Source organism: Chelonia mydas, chromosome 10 (assembly GCF_015237465.2).
Source record: "Chelonia mydas isolate rCheMyd1 chromosome 10, rCheMyd1.pri.v2, whole genome shotgun sequence".
NCBI classification, from domain to species: Eukaryota; Metazoa; Chordata; order Testudines; family Cheloniidae; genus Chelonia; species Chelonia mydas.
The window spans coordinates 35,913,087-35,931,738 of NC_051250.2; the positions used below are offsets into that span (position 1 = coordinate 35,913,087).

General features: G+C 46.5%; 1 protein-coding gene and 1 long non-coding RNA gene across 4 annotated transcripts in view; one reads left to right on the forward strand and one right to left on the reverse strand.

The window, feature by feature from the left end:
- Nucleotides 1-18,652, forward strand: part of LOC102939986 (ankyrin repeat and fibronectin type-III domain-containing protein 1) — a 562,352-nt gene that overhangs the window by 115,813 nt on the left and 427,887 nt on the right. Inside the window, exons 1-2 of one of the 3 annotated variants that reach the window (XM_043524025.1) lie at nt 10,763-11,086; nt 12,826-13,083. The exons of the other annotated variants lie outside the window; for them this stretch is intronic. Of the exons in view, the coding sequence (XP_043379960.1) occupies nt 12,926-13,083 (158 nt within the window). The 5' untranslated portion in view covers nt 10,763-11,086; nt 12,826-12,925. Of the gene's footprint in view, nt 1-10,762; nt 11,087-12,825; nt 13,084-18,652 lie in introns of those variants that run through there. 3 annotated transcript variants of the gene reach the window in all.
- On the reverse strand, nt 11,242-17,362 carry LOC122462006. Its single transcript, XR_006284324.1, has 3 exons — nt 17,331-17,362; nt 16,478-16,534; nt 11,242-11,681 (listed from the first exon to the last, which is right to left on the reverse strand). It is a non-coding gene; the product is annotated as an uncharacterized LOC122462006 (long non-coding RNA).

Genomic DNA, 18,652 nt, shown 5'->3' on the forward strand with positions numbered 1-18,652 from the left:
GCAAGGCTGAACTAGCTGTGTATGCATTGTTCGAGGGGAAGGAAGAAGGGACCTGCTTTGGATGGTGATCATCCGCAGAGTAACTTGATAACAACTGTACAAAGTTGCGGACCAGAAGAGCCCTTTCAAGTGGAGAAGAAATAACTTTATGGTGAGAGCTTTCTGGCAAGGGAGAGCAGCAGCTCATTCCCAGTGATCTCTGGGGTTGAGAAGGAAAGTAGAGTCTCCTTTTGCCACACTGGCAAGGACTAAATGCTGATGGATTGCTGTGGGCATCCATGCTGATTGGATCCACTTACTCATAGTTGCTGTTCAGCACAGTGAATGCTGACTCCCCTCTTGTTCTCCCTTTCTCTCTGTTTTCTGTCAAATGATGCCTTTGCACCCTCACTGAATGCTTCTTCATGGAAATGAATTTTGAGCTGATCTCAGCCATAAATATTCATTTGTATCAAAGGATGCATGCCATACTGGACTCTTCTTACCATCGAGCAGCAGTGGGTCAGGAGCTGAGCCCTCTGATGCAGGTATTTTGGGAAGTGCAGGGGAGGCGTGTGGTTGGTGGTATGGTGCTGACACTTCCACAGAAAACAAATGTGGAGGATAGCATTCAGGAAGGAGAGTTCAGTGTTTTAAAGGTGTTGCTGTGATAGACATTTTACTCACCTTCAGGATGTCCGGCTTGTGTTTCATTTGTAGGAAAGTGGCTCAAATTACTCGGTAATTGTGTGGCTCTGAAGCCTTCCCTGCACAGTTCAGTGCTCTTTCTGTTAGAATGAGCTATTGTAACTATAACTTGGACCATGCTACAGCAGGATTTGCTGCCGTTTGCTGATGGAATTATAGAGTACTAATTTTACTACATGGATTCTGTTCCAGCAACTTGTCAATGATACACTAGGCAAATTAGTAAATTAATGTGGCTGTTGTAATACCATGTACCAGCTCTGAAATTCATACATAGTACAATATAACTGATAATTAAAGTGGAAATGCCTGGTGATACTGAAATTATAGTACATCCAGTACTCTATACTTTTTATTATAACTCTTAATATTTAGCACTTGCATAGTGCTTTCCATCATCAAAAAAAACCCACACGCGCTTTTTAACTTCCGCTTTCATTTTCTTCGTTTGGAGTGATTTTCAGTGTTAATGAGTGAAAGTTTGGACAGTACTGATTATAGGAGTGTAAAGTGCAGGCATGCTTTTGGCAAGCTTCCATCCTAGCTCTGCCAATCCACACGTGCCCTGGCCATTTCAGTGCTGATCTTCCACTGAGCTGTGCCAAATAAGGCATCTTATCACTAAGGACTAGCAGGTAAGCATTTTCCCCAGTGTTGTACTCACGGAACTGTATATATATCACTGATTCGGCAGTGGGTTTGTGTTGATGTGGTTCTCACAGAAGAGATGTCTTTTTGAGTAATTGTCAGCTAAACTGAGTTGCCTGAAGTTACGCTTTAAGTTAGTACATGAACGCATTTTGCTGTTATGCTGGTGTGTAAATTCAGAAAAACAACAAGGAGTCCGGTGGCACCTTGTTGTTTTTGTGGATACAGACTAACACGGCTACCCCCTGATACTTGTAAATTCAGAGTAACTCCACTGAGTTCAGTGCATTGCTTCAACTTTACGCTGGTGTGCGATCACAAATTAACACAAAATGTATGTTTGTGCTAAATATGCTTGTACTTTCATATGCCTCTAAAAGACAGCAGCTGCCACTCCAGGATTGGAGGTAGGCTGAAGTCATCACTTCTTTCTTTTTGTACCAGGCAATATGTGTGTGTTTTTCCAAAGAGAATGAGAATTGAGGTGTTCTAGGTCGTAATGAATAAATCTGTTTGACTGTTAGCTATAACACCTAAAGATGCAGGAAATTTTTTTTTACATTTGAAATAATTCAATATCCCTGCACTCTTCTCCAAACTGCCAGAAGCCTTGTAACCTGGATTTATCAAAGAAATGTTGAATGGCTTGTATGTTCTGTGTTTCACAGTCTTCTGTTCTACTTTTACTTAAGCTTTTCCCTGTTGGACTTGCTTCTTTAAGCAAATGCTGAACTGTGCCCTGCAGACCTGGTTCACCTGTTGTAGGAGCATTAGGTTAGGGCTGTGATATCTGGTTAGGGATTCTGCATATAGAGCCTGAAGGAAGGAAATATACAAATGGCTTCTTGATTTCCTCATTGAGCTTCATGTGCATAAGAACTGTAAAGAGGAGGCGGTCGCTTGATACAACAACGGGGTTTCGTCTGCTGGGATGTGGTAAAGGCAGAAACCTCAATGCACTGCCTCATCCCCATAGCTCGCTGCAGTGTGTTTCAGAGATGACTCGGACTGCAGTGCTTGGAGCTCCGGGAAGGAGTCTCCTCCAACCCGACTTAACATTAAAAAAGGGAGCACTTTGTACCACTGCTGTCAGCTCTGGCCACCCAAGCTGTCACAAAGCATTTTGTCAAATGCTGCCTGCACTTCGTAGAGGTGATAAGGATTGGAGAGGCCGCATGTATGCCTGCGTGCTTCTGTTTATGTTTAGGATGGAAAGAGATGCCAGCAGCACACCATGCTGTTGTGTTAGCACTCCAGAAACCTGCGTTAAAAATACCAGCAATGCCACTGGTAGGATGAGCCAGCCCTGCTCTGCTCAGCAATGGGCTTATTTATCAAAAAGCCTGCTGTGATTTTTAGTGAGCTCCATCCTGGAGGCAGGTGGCTGTACATCCAAGTTTACATTTTAAACAAACCTAAATTTTATATGAATGTGATTAAATATTTTTAAAAGTCCAATTAAAACAATGTTAAATCATTGATTCTGTGCCCCATTCTTGTTTCAAATATGCTTTGGGCATCCACCATCTTCTGCCCCAGGCAGAGAGGACTGTGTCGGACTCCTTTCTCTGACCCCCCACAGTGTAGCCTCATTCTTTGGAAGGTGTTTTTATGCCTTTCCCAGGGGCTGAACATGCTGCTTCCACAATGCTCCCTGATTCTGCCTACTGTGACAAAGCTCTGTCCTTGCCTCCATGGGTCCCACGTTTCCTGGCGGATTTCGCTAGCCTCAGAGGCTCACTGTGACCCTCCACGTAACCCTTCTCTCTCTAGAGACAAGGGTCACAGTCTACTGAGCCATTTTCATCATAAGCCAGCGAGGGAGGTGAGGAGAAGTTATCCTTCCTTGCACAGTCTCTGTTGTCTCCCAGTCTCAGTGATTAATCAGGGGGCAAAGGTGGAGGGAGGGGGGAGCCCAGGCCCACCCTCTACTCCGGGCTCCAGCCCAGGGACCCTAATAGTATCAGCTATGGTAGCTGACCTTTTAGAAACATTACATGTACAATTCCCTGGGCTACTTCCCCCACAGCAGCTCTCACTTCCTCAAGCTCCACTTCACCCTTACCTCAGGGCCTCCTTCCTTGTGCCTGATATGATGTGTACTACTCAGCCTCTCCAACAGCGCAACTTCCTCCCACAGCTCTGGACATGCACACCCACCTGACTAACTGGGAGGCTTTTAACTAGTTTCAGCCAGCCCCTGATTGGCTTCAGGTGTCCCAATCAACCTAGCATTCTCCCTGCCTTCTGGAAAGTTCTTAATTAGCCCCAGGTGTCTTAATTGACCTGGAGCAGCTGCCATTTCACTTATCCTGGTACCAGGGATTTGTTTAGCCTGGAGCTAATATATCTATCTCCCACCACTTTTCTATAGCCATATGGCTTTGCCCCGTCACACTACCTAGAGATTGTGAGAAGTCACACCTAAGTTGTCCCATGTGATAGCAGAGAGCACAAGAAGTAGCAACCTGGAAGGCCAGTTTAATCAGTTCCCATTGGATTCATAAAGCCCTTGTGTATAGTAATTCTACATGTGTATATAGTGCCTTCATGCCTAAAGATTCCAGAGTGCTCTACTTGATGGCTATATAGACACAATATTTTAATTCTCCTCCCCCACTTAAATCTCTGCACTTAACACAGAAAGCCCACTCTGGAGTGAAACACAGCAACTGTTTCACAGCACACAGCAATAATATTCAAGTTTTAAACAGGAAATGCACAAGAATCAGTTTAAACTGTTAGGGGAACACAGGGAAATTAGAATTTGGATAAGACCCCGACTCATATAAGAAATGAAGTGGGGATCAAAATATAAAAATAAAAAGTCATGAGTACCTGTGGTCAATTAAGTACTTGCAAGAGCACAGCACCCCCTACCACCGTGTTAAGTCATTGCCTCAGCACTGACTTAGAGAGGAGTGCTGTGCTGCCTTCCTCTCAGGCACTATAGTTACTCCTGGGGGAATTCTGTGCCCCTACAGATGCACAGAATTCATGTCCCCCGCAGATTTCTTTTCTTCTCCGCAGAAAAAGGACTTTCTGAAGGGGAAGCAACGAGAGCAGTCATGTGACTTTCCCCAGCACTATGTTTTGGGTGCCCAGGGCAGCGAGCAGAGAGGTAAATCACTGTGGAACAGGGGGCAGGTTTGGGGAAGACCCGGCTGGTGGTTCCTACCCTGTGCCGGGTTCAGCTGCTAGTCCTGGCTGGGCTGTGGAGGACGGAACTTCCTCTTTCACCGCATGGCATCCGGGGCCAGGTTAGACCCACCCCCAGATTTCTCCCCAGGTTGTAGGAAGCTCTTCAAAATCCACCCCCCCTTCTGCACCCATCGCTGCAGGGGGAGGGATCACAGTACGGGAAGCTGCTCCCTCATCCACCTAACCCCCATGCCTCCAGACCCTCCCACCAAGCCTCAACCTCCCGCACACCCAGAACCCCCCCCCGCCACCCTGATGAGACACCTGCACCCAGATCCCCTCCCCACCGAGCCCCAACCAGCTGCACCTGGATCCCCACCCCACTGAGCCCCTAACATCTGGGCCCTCCCACTGAACCCTCCACACCCAGACCCCCCTGCCGAGCTCTATCCACCCCACACCCAGACACCCCCACTGAACCCCAACCACCTTCACCTAGACCCCCATGCAGACTCCCATTACCATTGCACTCAGAACCCCCCAACAAGCCCCTGTGTGTCCAGATTCCTCCCTGCACCTGGATCCCCCACTGAGCTGCCTGTATCAAGATTGCCTCCACACAGAACCCTCTCAACCCACACCTGAATCCCCCCATACTAAAGCCCTCCACTCTTGGCCACACCTGGTGCACCTGGCACAGAGGGGCAGGGTCGTGGGGTGTTTCTGGGCAAGCCCGGTTCTTTCACTGTGTCAGGGTTGGGTGTAGCCTCAGCGCTGAGTCCATGTCCTGGTGGGGAGCTGCAGAATGATCTCCCACCTCTGGGCAGCCAATGGCCTGTGCTCCCCAGTGCCATGCTGGAGCCTCCACATTTATTTGACAAATGCAATTTGCAGAATTTTGCAAAAAGAAAAGGAGTACTTGTGGCACCTTAGAGACTAACCACAAGTACTCCTTTTCTTTTTGTGAATACAGACTAACACGGCTGTTACTCTGAATCCTGTCAGAATTTTGCAGAATTTTAAATTATTGTTTGCAGAATTTTTAAATTTTTGGTCCAGAATTTTTAATTTTTTGGTGCAGAATGCCCTCAGGAGTATATTATAGTGAGTGATCTGTTGGTACTGAAGTTGCATCACATAATGCTGAATTATTCCCCTTTTTAACAACAACAACAAAATTAAGATACTAGGCAAGTAGGTGTTGCAAGGAGGGGAAGGGAATGTGTGTACATATAAATACATGCTTATGTGAGATAGGGAAGGGGTCCAGCTTTTCATCCCTCCCGTTCAACCTCGATACAATGCCACTAGCAGGGCTACTAAGAAGGCTGTGTTGTCTGTCTGCAGCATATGTTTTACTGCACCTCTCAGTGCAAATCCTGGGTGACTCTAGATGACCAGTGTCAGCCTGAGGAGCACTGACTGGCTGAGATGTGCTCTAGACAAAATGGAGGAGATGATGAGGGGAATTAGCTGGAAGCATTGGCAAAGATGATGTCCAGCACAGTGAGGGAGTGGAGGTGCCATTTATTATTAATGGTTACTTGTATCACTGTGTTGCTAAGGAGCGCTAGTCTTGGACCAGGACCCAGTTGTGCTAGGTGCTGTACATACACGGAACACACAAAGTCTCTGCTCCAAAGAGATTTGAACAGGTTTGTACCTTTTAGGAGTTTTATTACATCCTGGACTGCTTCTGGATGCTGTGGTGGCAGTCATGGCCAGGAGTGCCCTGTTCTGTCTAATGTGGAGAGACCTTTCTGCAGGGATGAGACCCTTGCTACCATTATCCATTTCTCAGATTGTAAACTGCTCAGAGCAGGAACTGTCTTGCACAACTGGGTGCTGATAATGGCCTCTGGATGCTACTGGAAATAATAACTCATTCCATGCCTTTGCCGCCTCGAGAAGAGATCGCTAATGGGCTCTGTATTAAGCTGTAGCTTGAGACAATCTGAAAATGCTGCTTGCTTATTAAGTGGTGCATATGCAGAGATCACATTACACTGGTACACTGTAGTCTGCACTGGATGTAAATACATTGCTGGTGGAGTTTATTGTAACCTGAAAGCCCTAAGTTGTCATGGACCTGCTTACCTAAGAGACCACCTCTTTCTCTGAGATGCTGCTTCACGTGAGATTAATAGAGGTGCTTGATCTGTCAGCCCCCTGGTTTGAATAAGAGGGGGTTGGTGGCAGGGTCTTTTCAGGTTGGGGTGCTCTGCTTTGGAAGTAAATTCATTCCCCTCTGGGTAGCATAGAGCTTGAATTTGATAATCTTGTGGGCATGTTGTAAAGCTTAGGTTTTCTTTTGGGCATTTGGGGAGTGGGCTGGTTGAGGGATGTAACCTGGCCTGTTTTGGGGTGATTGTTACATCAAGCCACTGTTTTTTGCATACAGTATGGGCAGTTTGTCAAGCATTTTGTGGATTTTAATTTGTAGAATGTGCCTAGAGCCAAGAATAGCTGCAAACATTTTTGAATGAATGAAAAAGAAAAGTCTTCTTACCAATATAATCACTGCATATATGTAAAGTAATTAGAAATGGAAGTAAGAGCAGCTCCTTTTAGAACTATATATGTTTCCTAGCCATTTGTTCACTCGCTGTGTTCTGTTTCCTTTTGTAGCACTGAAACTATTAATCCACATTTGTCAACGGGTGATGAGAACTCCAACTTTCAAATTGGCAGGACAAACAGGGAGCACCTTTCCTGGCTGATCCTAGAAAAGGGGAAAATGACATGTCTCAAAACTCGGACTTGAGCTTTCTTTAAGGATCAAAAAAGTTGATAATTAATTTTTTAAAAGGATATTTATTTTTGAGGATCACACCTTCAATTGCAGTGTAGACATATCCAAAGGCCATAGATTTTCTGTATCTTTCCTTCTGTGGTCATCTCTTCTGCTTTCTCATTGTGTTTTCTTTCCTGTCTTCCAGCTCTGTTGTAATTCGCTTCTCTCCTGTTCCTCCATCCCCTCTTCCTTTGCCCTAGCCTCACATGCTTGTTCTATGACTCTGGTCTCCATACTGTGTATTCTACCATTCTCTTCTACTCCCTGGCACCTACAACTTTCCCAGGGGTGCAACCAAGATTTTCTTAATGAGGGGACCCAGGTTAGCTGACAAGTAGTAGAGGTTATGTTCCGAGAGGCATGTGTGTGTGTCACTCTGGCTCCTTATACTAGTACCTCTGGAAGAAAATGAGGGATGAAGTTACTCCATGCAGCCCTGGGAGGTAGCAGACATATGGATGTATTGCTCAGTGACCAGAGCTCTAAAAGTGTATGAATCATGAGTCAGGCCCCCAATAATCATGAGATTTTAAAATAAGAAACATTGGTTTCCTTTAATTTTCTCTCTGATGTTGGAACCTTTAGTGTATTGACACCAAGAAATTTGCAGGATTAGATCTTTGTCTGGATACAAAAACAGCCAGAAATCCCGCAGTGAACATTTAAAAAGTGAAGGGGTTCTGGAAGGGATATGAACCTTCATGCTTGTGCCTAGAAGCTGACCTCTAAATAATGTAAATCAGGAGGAAATTTCCTCTGTGCCTTGGTCATCCCATAGCTACCTACTACAGCCTTCTTTTCACTTTCCTCTTAAGTATCTGGCGCTGGCCACTGCTAGAGATGGGCTAGATGGACCATGGGTCTCATCCACTATGTCAGTTCCTGTTCATGGGAGCTGCATGTGCTCAGCCTTTCTGCTCATCACCTCCCTTGCTCTATTTTGACTCCCCTGGTAGAGTGGTAACCAGCACCCCATGAGCTGGGACTCCACTGAGAGCAGTCCCAGCATCTCTTTGCTGCTGAGTCCTGTTCAGCAATGTTCCCTCTAATTTTTGACAGGCCGTGTGCGCAAAAAAATTTCTTCTGTGCAAATTTTTGTGCGTGCGGCGTTTTGCCGTGTGTGTGGGGTTTAGGATCTGTGTGCACGCGCACAGCTTACAGGGAAGAGTGCTGTTGAGTGAGAGTGGCAGGAGCAGCCTTGCTCTGGCTGTGGCAGAGCCTATGGTTTCCAGTCCCTGAAGGAGCATGCTGTGAACACTCATGCATCCTATGCCTGCCATGAGACAGAGCCAAGCAACAGGGTTGAGGTACTATAAAATAAATTGGTTAGTCTCTAAGGTGCCACAAGTCCTCCTTTTCTTTTTGCGAATACAGACTAACACGGCTGCTACTCTGAAACCTATTTTCAAGCATTGTGCTGCAACCACAAGGGCTAGAAACGTATTTTCTCTATAAATGAAAGCTGAGATTCTTGATTGCAGGAGCTGCGGCTTTAAGAAAAAAGCTCCCAAGTAGTGTGCGATTCATGATAAAATCCGGCGGTTAGCAGCATTGGATTTACCTTGTGCAGTATTGCCAGCTGCAACAGCTCAAAAATGAGTCAGACGCCCAAAATCACAAGATTTTATTTTTTGATTATACATTTTTGGCCTGTCTGGATTTTTGATCTCCCCCTCTCCACCATGTGTGGCAGTTAGTGACCCCAACTCTCTCAAATGCATAAAGTAAGGTAAGGTGCAGGTGCTCCCTCTCAACTCCTACATCAGTTCTGCCCTCCCAGCCTCTCCTCTGCTCCTCCTGCAGCTCCTGGGGGCGGGGGGGTCTGCAGCAGGCTCTTCTCCTGCTTTCAGGCTTGGAGGGGCAGCTCCAGGGGCTTGTCACCCCCTCAGCCCTTTCCCAGGCGGGTGCTGCAGGCGGGTGCTGCAGGGCAGGGGACAGGAGGAGAGCAGAGGAGCCATCCCGTTGCTCCCAAGAAGTGGAGCTGTCCTGAACTGCGGAGTGGGGCAGAGTGGAGCTGTCCTGAACTGCTGGGCTCTTCTGTGAGATTGGTGTTGGCTCCTGGTGGGTGGGTGGGAGAGGAGAGCTTTGCCTGTCCTCCTGAAGCAGCTCTGATTGGCTGCTTGTCCCCAGGGGGTGAGGCAGTGAGGGAGGCAGCCAATCAGTGGGGATTTTCCACCAGCAGGGTTGAAATTCGGGCAGGGGGTGTCTTTCACATTGGCCAGATGATCCAGCCAGAGTTGAAATACCTGACGCCAGGGAGGATTATGCGAGTTGACAGCCCTGTCTGGGGGCTGTGTCCGCCCCTCACTGCGCTGCACCATCGCTTGTTGAGGGGAACGCTGGGGCTTGGGTCAGTCTGAGCATAAGAGTGGCCATACTGGGTCAGACCAATGGTCCATCCATCCCAGTACCCTGTCTGCTGACAGTGGCCAGTGCCAGGTACTTCAGAGGGAGTTAACAGAACAGGCAATCGCTGAGTGATCCGTCCCGTCGTCCACTCCCGGCTTCTGGCAAACAGAGGTTAGGGACACCTAGAGCATCAGCTGGATCGGTTTGCTGTAGAGCAGTGCAAGGCAATTCTCTCCCCGCCTTCCCTCCTTTGTACACTTTGGGGCTCCCAGGGCCATGTCTCCCAACCCAGGCTGGTCTGGGGAGAGGGTGTGGTTAGTTTGAAACCCCCGTGGGGTAGTAGATTGTGTGACCAGTGGTTGGCACAGGCATTTTTTCCTGCTGTGATTTCAACCCAGATCATTGAAACATCCCGAGTTGACCCCATCCCTCCTTTAGGCAGGGTATTATGTAGTGGGGTGCCCATCTGCCTCGCACACAGACACTCAGAGAGAGAGCTGGGGGAGCATTTCTCCTTGCAGCAATGCCGATGAGGAGTGCAGACAATTGAAGAAGGCTCCCCCGAGAGGCCTGTGTTGCACATCTGTCCTCCCATCAGCTAGCGTGGAGGAGGAGGAGGATGAGGATGAGAGGGGTCTCAAAGCATCAAATTAACCTCATCTTGATATTCTTCTCTCCTGAGCCTGCCTGGGAATGTGTGTGTGTGGTTTTAAAATCATCCCCTCCCCCTTTGCCCTTTACGTAGTTCAATAGAAGATAATTTCTTCTGTACCAGGTAACAGTTCTCATAATCCTCCAAAGGTCTGTCTGCTTCCCGCAAGCCTTGTCTGCCTAGAAAGAGCAGGCATATTACAGCTTTCATGTTCAGTGCAGAGAAAATAGTTGTCCCCTTCCATGTCTGTCTGTCTCTTTTATTTTTTGGTTCCCCTTTAAGCTGCTTCCCCCACCCCCCAGTTTCATTCTGTTTCCCCTGGACCGTATTTATTTGAAGAATTACATTTCATTGAGGATGGTAATCTGGCAGTTGATAAGAGGGGCAGACAGAGTGCTCCTTGTGTGTGTGAGTGTGTGTGTGAGAGAGAGATAATAAACGCTCTGTCTCAATCCATCTTTCAGCAAGTGAATTGACTTGAAAAAAAATTCCTGCACCATCCAGGCAGAGGTGGAGCTGGTTTTTGGCGGGTGCGTGGGGGAGAATAGATTCCCCAGCTGTAATCCTGAGAAGTGAATAGATTCCTGAGCCTGCCCTCTGAGCTCATTCAATATTAATGGGAACGAGAAGGTATTGGGAAGGTTTTTCTACCTGCTGCGAGGCATGTCACTGGGAGCCAGAGAGAAAGGGACAGAGATTCATTCAGAGACGGCAGAGGAGCTGGAGCTGCTGTCGCTGCTGCCACAAGAGACCCTCCCAAAGATGCTTGGCTGAAAGGAGCCAGCAGGTGCTTTCTGCACATCGGATTAATTTGGGTTGATTATTTATTTATTTATTTACCTCCTGCTCTCTTCCCCCCTTGATTCCCCTCCCCCATTCCTGCTGTAATAATGTTCAGGCATCTCAGCCAGCCCAGCGGATGGTGGATCAGACAGGGGGATTGTGCCGGTGATTTCTGCTTTGTGCACAGGTTTGCTTAGGGGAAAGCAGGCTCTATTATTTATTTTATTTTTGCTAGAATAATCTCGCTCCCCAGAGTCAAGGTGCAGGAAACAGAGATGTTAAAATACAGACAAACCCCAACACAGAGAGGACCGTTGCTTTTAAAGAATTGCAAGTAAACTGATTGTTGTGTAGGAGTGTGACAGGGATGGTATAGCTGTTCTCAGGTAGATCTTAGATTGTCTCACCCCCAGTGCCTGTGCTGTGTTTGGGGAACAGCTATTAGCATCTCCTTTGGTGGTAAACTGCTGTTTCCAATGTTTGATCCAGATAGAGGAGCGAATGAGAGCCTTGTGAAAAGAAAGAGGAGAACAGAAGGATGCATTGGGAAGTAGAAAAATGCATAGCAGGGTTGCAGCGCTGGATGCCCATCCTTTATTGCAAGTGGGTTCTGTTTGCAGTGGATAGCTGTGGGCAGAAAAACAGCAATTAATGTTTTATTTTTTCATATGGCATCCACAGCTGAGGGATCAAAAGGATGTGAAGGCAGTTGGCTGATTTGCCATGAGTCAGTTTTCTTGAAGATCCTAAGCACATTATTTGCTTTTTTGTATTCTGACAAATATTCTTTCTCCTGGCTACATTTTCACAGATTTAATGCATTATTGCTCACTGGGGTGGAAGTGAGTCTCACAGTCTCTCACAGGTCTCACTGTCGTCCTCTCCCCACCTCCAAGCTAGCATCAGGCACTAAGGATGCTAACACAAAAGCAGTTGACTAGGGGAAGATTTTGGAGTGGTATTTTCATGCTAGTTTGCCAAGTTCTTTGTCACTGGCTGCTGCTGTTGAAATTCTGAAAGGGTTGGAGAATTGCAGTGCAGAGGCCAATTATTGTAGGTGACTTTTAAATGGATCAGTCTCATTTGTTTGAGAAGTTTTCCCACTTCCCTGTGCTCAGCTGTTTGGTGACAAGACAGAAAATCAACTTATTTCAAATACATTGTTTGGGAGGGGGCGGTTTCTGCATAAGAAAAGGCTTACAAACTCTGAATAGCTATAAGAAAAATAAGCAGGGATCCCATTTCCACGTACTGTACTTGATTGAGTTTATTTCAGTGCCCAGACATGATGGTAATGGACCTTTAGGAAATGCTTGTAGACACACTTGTTCTTTGGAGTGTGTGTATTATCATCTGCCACTAAGTTGGACGGTGTCTCCCCACTTCTCTTGTTCAAGGAAAAATGAAACTGAGATCTTGGATGCTTCCTACATACCTCATGGGCATCCTTAGAGGCCAAAACCCTCTATTTCGGATGTGGCAGCATGTGTCTGGTGAGCTGCTGCTCACAGCAAGAGCAATAAGATATATGCTGTCACTACCGAGGGATTCTTTCCAGAGGGGTTATTTTTTTCTTTCTCCTTAATTCAGTTCAGTGGCAGCTGCAGTAAAACTGAGCAGCTCTCCCTCTGCCAGTATTTGCCTTTTGGATAAATACATACTGGATTTTATTTCTTCTTTTTAAATGGGAAAAATGTCAGCGTGCAGCGAATCATGGACCTCTCTAAACTGCTCCTGTTTTGTCCTCTCTCTTTTTCTCTGACTCTCTTAGTGCTCCCTTCTTGTCCCTCCCTCAAAGGTGAAATGCACGGGGTAGTGAACGCACACTGGCTCTAGCATGTGTGACTGTGTGTTCAGACTAGGGCACACGGATGTATGCGTGCACACTCTCAGACACCGCTGGTGCCATGTCTTCATTCGGGAAGCTTACGGAGTACTTCAGCCTGAGGAAGTCGAGGAATGAGTTCCGCTCGGACCGTCGGAGTGGCCGTCGGAGCGGCAGCTACTGCTGTAGTGTCACCGAATGCAGGTACCAGGAGAAAAAAAGTCCACCACTCCCTCCCGATGCATCTGCCTGTGTTTGTGTGGGCAGGGAAAGCTTTCATCTGTTTTGTCACCAGGGCTTGGGGGTGAGGGAGAAACCTTTGTAAATGGTGTATATTTTTCTGTGTTGTTTCATGGAACATCTGAGCACAATTGACCATTACATCATCCGGGATGCCTTTGAAAGGTATAGAGCACTGGTGTCTGCTTCCCTGCTGAAAGTGTATTGTAGATGTATGCACAACTTGGACGTTCAGTCTTCCTGATCCTTAACTGCATGCGCACATACATGGTCTTTTTTCTTGTTCTTTCATTTTATATTAAACTGCTTCACCTGTTCTCCCTACTATATGACATTGAAGCTACAGGTGCCAAATGGCCCTTTTTCTGGGACTCCAAGCACTGGGAGCCACAACAGGATATTACACAAAGGATGATGAGCTGTTGAACAGTCTAAGTTCAAAGAGTGTATGTGTTTGCAAGCTACCTTAATGGAGTCTCTTGTTTCCAGACATACAGTGGCTGGTGAGAATGGAAAAAAATAAACCCAATGCTGTTAACCTCATGGAATATTCTCTAATAAACCTCAGGGATTGCCAGTTTAGGGTATAACAGTTGTTGTACACTTGCATGCTTATCTTTGGGGAGAGAATCCAGCTTTGGGGGTGCTTTAGATCATGCTTAAAGATGCCAAAGCATTCCAAATGTGTAAGATTTCTCTTTTGTTTTGTGGCTTGCAGGGGTGCTGGAACAATTTGTATAGTGGAGGTGTTGAGAGCCATTGAAACAAACTGCAAACCCTGTATATGATGGAAACCACCTCAAGCCAGGGGGTGCTGCCCCAAGCCCAGCACCCCTTGTTCCAGCATGTATGGTGGCATGTGAATTTGATTCTTATTGTTGGGAAAATGCTTTGTGTAGCTTATTTTTCTATTCATACATGAGCAATTGGCAGGCGAGTTCTAACAAGGTCTTTGATGCCACTTGCTAGTGATGTTTGCTCTCATGGGTCAGTGAAAGGGTTGCTTTGAGGGGGGGGAGTGGAAATGTAGACACCAGCGACATTCTGCTCAACAGTGTCTCTCCCCACAGTTCACCTTCTGAACTGTATGTGGTGTTTGCCTTTTAGAGAGAGCACTTGTGATGGATGGCAGATTTGTATAACAGAATATATCATTTGAGTGCTTCCAGACCTAAAGAGAAGCAATTCATGCAGGGTGGGGCACTCATTTAGGGCTGCGTTCTTTCTCTCTCTCCATTCCTCTTGTATCAGTTCGGTCATAGTGAGTGCGCTGGACGAATGGCGTGTTTATAAAATTAACTAGCATTATAACATCTCTTAAAATTTCCTTTCCAGTCTGATGCTCAGAAGCTGTGCAGGCTGTTTCTATACCTGCACAGGTACATAGATGAGATTAAAGGTTTTCACTCACCCTATCATTGTGGGTCACTCTGTCTTTTCCTCTTATACACTTTCCCCCCTTTTCCAGAATTCTCTGTTCTGCCATTGCAGGAGAGACAGTGAGATCCCTCCCTAGGCTTCAGAGCCTGAGCTCCAGCCGGCACCACAACTTCAAAGTGCTGTTTACACAGCTATTTTTAGAGTGCTAGCACAAGTCTTGCTAGCACAAGTTGGCTAACCCAGGCCGGGAGGCTTGCTGTCATAGGCTGTGTAGACATACCAAGAAATGCTAGGCAGGCGATCAGGATATTGTGAAATTAAGAAGAGACTGGAACGAATCTGATTACAATCCCCAAAGATAAATTCAGGTTAAATCTGCTTTCTACCTGCATTTTCTTTACAGTGTCCATTCAGACCTGGTTTGTGGGGAGCCCAGGTTTGAAGGAAAGAGTTTACAAGTGCTGGGGAATTTTGCATATGCTGTAGACCATAGTGGTACATGAACAGTGTGCTTCATGGAGAACAAGCTTCTGCCATGGAGAGAACACCTCTTTGTCCCGCTGACACCTGGATCTTCCTGTTCTTGCTGCTGTCCAACCTGTTGATTCCCCCATGTAAGGGGAACACAACCACAAGTGATATGGACTTCTGGAGCTTCGACATAGGGAGGACTAGGGCACTGGGGAATCCTGTCTTCTGAGGGTGTCTCCCAAATGAATGCTCATGCAAGAGACAATAGATTCCTTTCTGGCTTTGTGATATTGCGTATGCTAGAAAGGGTTGGCTGGGATACCTGCATACCGGTTGCCTGAACAAAATAAGCTGTATTGACAAAAGGGCTCTCTTGATGGTATAACTGTGTCTAAGCTTGGGCTTTTGCTGGCATAGCACTGTCTGTTAGAGGTGTGATTTCCCTTCCACACACACACTTAGCAAACTTACCTATGCCGACAAAACTTATAAGAGTAGACCAGGCCTGTATCAGTAAGGAAATGGAACCTAATGGAACTGACTCAAAGAGAATCCAGCTTTCCTTGTTTTTGCACCTGATTCTTCTGCCTTGTGTCTCCATTGTCATTTACAGTTGTGCTGTGTGTGTGAGAGTGTGAGAGAGAGAGAGAGAGAGAGAGATTGACATACTACCCCTGTGCGGGAGTGGAGAAATGGGCTTGGGTAGCAGCTTACATTTCCTATGCACAGGGTGTAATCAACTCCACATGCTGCAAGACTGGATTTTCAGCTTCTCTTTCTGCACCTGGTGTTGATACATGTCTCACCCTTCCCATAATTACATGTAATTGATTATAAAAGCAAAAATAAAATGTTGACTGATTAAGCATGAAACTCTTTAATTCCAAAGTGTCACTTTCCACTCAAACTGCTTGGGTGTTAGTTTGCCTGATTTTTCCAACCTCCTTTCTTTTGGAAAGAAAAAAAATAAAAATGCCATCTCCAAAATACAACTAGCTACTGTTACAACACCAAGAGCCACATCTCTGACTGTGTAGAAAGATTCAGAGATCTAAGATATGAGACAAAGAAAACAGTGCACTGGGAGTCAGATTCAGGTGTCTATCTATTAGAGAAACAAGATGGGTGAGGCAATACCTTTTATTGGACCAACTTCTGTTGGCGAGTTGGTCCAATAAGAGAGATTACCTCACCCACCTTGTCTTACTAATGTCCTGGGACCAACATGGCTGCAACAACACTGCATACAACAATGGATAATCCCTCTATATGGTAGTTTTTCTAGCTTCTTATCCTACTGTGTTATCCTACTATGAAATAAGCACAGAAAGAAGCATCTTTCTGTGCTTATTTCATAGTAGGATAACACTGGCAAAGAAATGTAATAGAAATGTAGCTAGGATGTCCGGATCCGATGTTTGGATGCTCAGATTAGCACAAAGTTTCAAAAATGCCCACTTTACATGCCTCTGTAGTAGAATTTATTAGAATCCTGCCAGCTACTTACTGTTTTCTTCTAGCCTCTGAAGGAGCCGGACGATCTGTTGTGCTGTTTCCAAACAACCTGGGACCAATAGGAACCAGATAAATATTAGAACTGGGAGTCCACTAAGAGGGATTTGCTAATTTGAGCAGCCATTTAAGACATACATGGCACTTTCTATTTTCAAGAGGCTGTAGAGACGTTAATAAATATTTATGGTTGGGGTGTCTTGTCTTAAGTGCCTGCATTTTAATATTATGCCCACAGATGTAAAACATAATTTTGAAGGCGTAGGCAGATCTGTCGCATTGGTGAAAGTGAGGGACTGAGCATAGGTTAGCAGGGCTCACATCTATGCTTGAAAGAGGACTACTCCCTTTATTTTTTTCCAGTTTCACCCCTGCTAATGCAGCGCATGACGTGAGTAGGTGTTTGTAGTGAAGCAAGGACGCACTGGCCTGGCACCTCCTGCTGGTCGTCTGGGAATTAGCTCTTTTCCAGCTTACGGAGCACCCTCTGCAGGCCAGTGTCTCGCCTGCTGCTGGCCCTCATGTCCCTCCCGGACCCCAGTGCCTGTTTACCCTGGGGTTCTGCCCCAGCTCCCCTCCCGGGGAACCCCCATCCTCTAAACCCATCTTGCCTCAGTGGCTGCTGCCAGTCATCATCTAGCCCCTGCTCACTGGGGCAGACTGCAGTCTGTAATAGCCACTCATCATTGGCAAGGGGTTAGGACCTGCTGCCTTTGCCTATCCTCAGGCTGTCCCTCTGCAGCCCTAGTACCTCTTGGCCTTAAACAAGGTCTGCAGCCTGGGGGTTTACCAGGCTGAAGCTCCCCAGCTCCCTTTGCCCTTCCCCAGCACTACTCCACTTAAGGTACCTTCCTCTCAGGCAACTAGCCCTTCCCACTCCAGAGCTAGAGTAAGACTCCTTTGCTTCTGGCCCACAGCCCTCTTATAAGGGCCAGCTGGGCCCTAACTGAGCTGGCCACAGCTGTGGTCAGCTACACAATCAGCTTTTCCCAGCTGTTCTTAATCCCTTTCCCTGCTGCAGCCCTCTGCAGGGCTGCTTTTAACCCCTTCGGGGCTGGAGCGGGGTGACCACTCCGCTACAGTGTTATACAAGTTTCCCACACACATTACCACCAATGTACCTCAATCGTGATCTGCAGCTCCTGTTGCTGTCTCAGTCCCACCAACAGACCTCTGTTCTGACCTACAGTTGCCCCGTTATTCCAATCCTAGACAGGGACTGCCAACTGTGCGCAGTGATACGAGGGCTTTATAGTGTAGGTTTTCCTATAAATCAGATGGCTAGTCAGATCTCCAGAGGTGAATGTTTAGTTGTGTGTCAGCCCAGTGCCCTTGAGTAGTGACACCGTTGAGAACAGGGAGTGGCACGGACACTATGAAGTGAGTGTCAGTGTGCGTAGTCCAGAAATGTCAGACCTCAGTGTAAAATTAGTTTCTCATGGTGGCTGCAATAATTGTGAAAAGAGTAAAGGAGAGAATAGGCCAAATTGTCAGTTGGTGCAAATCAGCCTAGCTCTATTGACTTCACTGAAGGATTGCTGGTTTACTTCATGTGAGGACCTGGCCCGACGTATGAACTTTCATCCTCCTCTACATAATGCAAGAATATGGGAATGAATAAACTGCTGCAAACTGTCTTTATGCTTAACCAGAAGCCCTGGATTAGCATTGCAGCTCGTAGGCTGTTGTAGCTGCAGACCACATTGCAGGGACAATATTCTCTGGCTTCTGGATAAAGGGGAAGGGTTCCACCACAGCTGTTTTGAGCATAAGCATACTGCCATAGTAAAGGAAATATTTTAAACCCCCTATCACCGGAGTATTTGAGCCCTTCACAATCATTAATTAATCTCTCCTTACTGCACCTTTGTGAGGTGGGAAACTATCATTAGCCACATGTCACAGAGGAGGCACTAAAGCACAAAGAGGTTGGGTGACCTGCCAAGATCATGCAGGAAGCAGAGCCTAGATCTCAATAGGGAAATACAACGTATGGAGCTACTATAAGGTGGGCGCATAACTGGTTGGAAAACCGTTCCCAGAGAGTAGTGATCACTGGTTCACAGTCAAGCTGGAATGGCATATCTAGTGGGGTCCCGCAGGGATCAGGTCTGAGTCCTGCTCTGTTCAATATCTTCATCAATGACTTAGATAATGACATAGAGAGTAC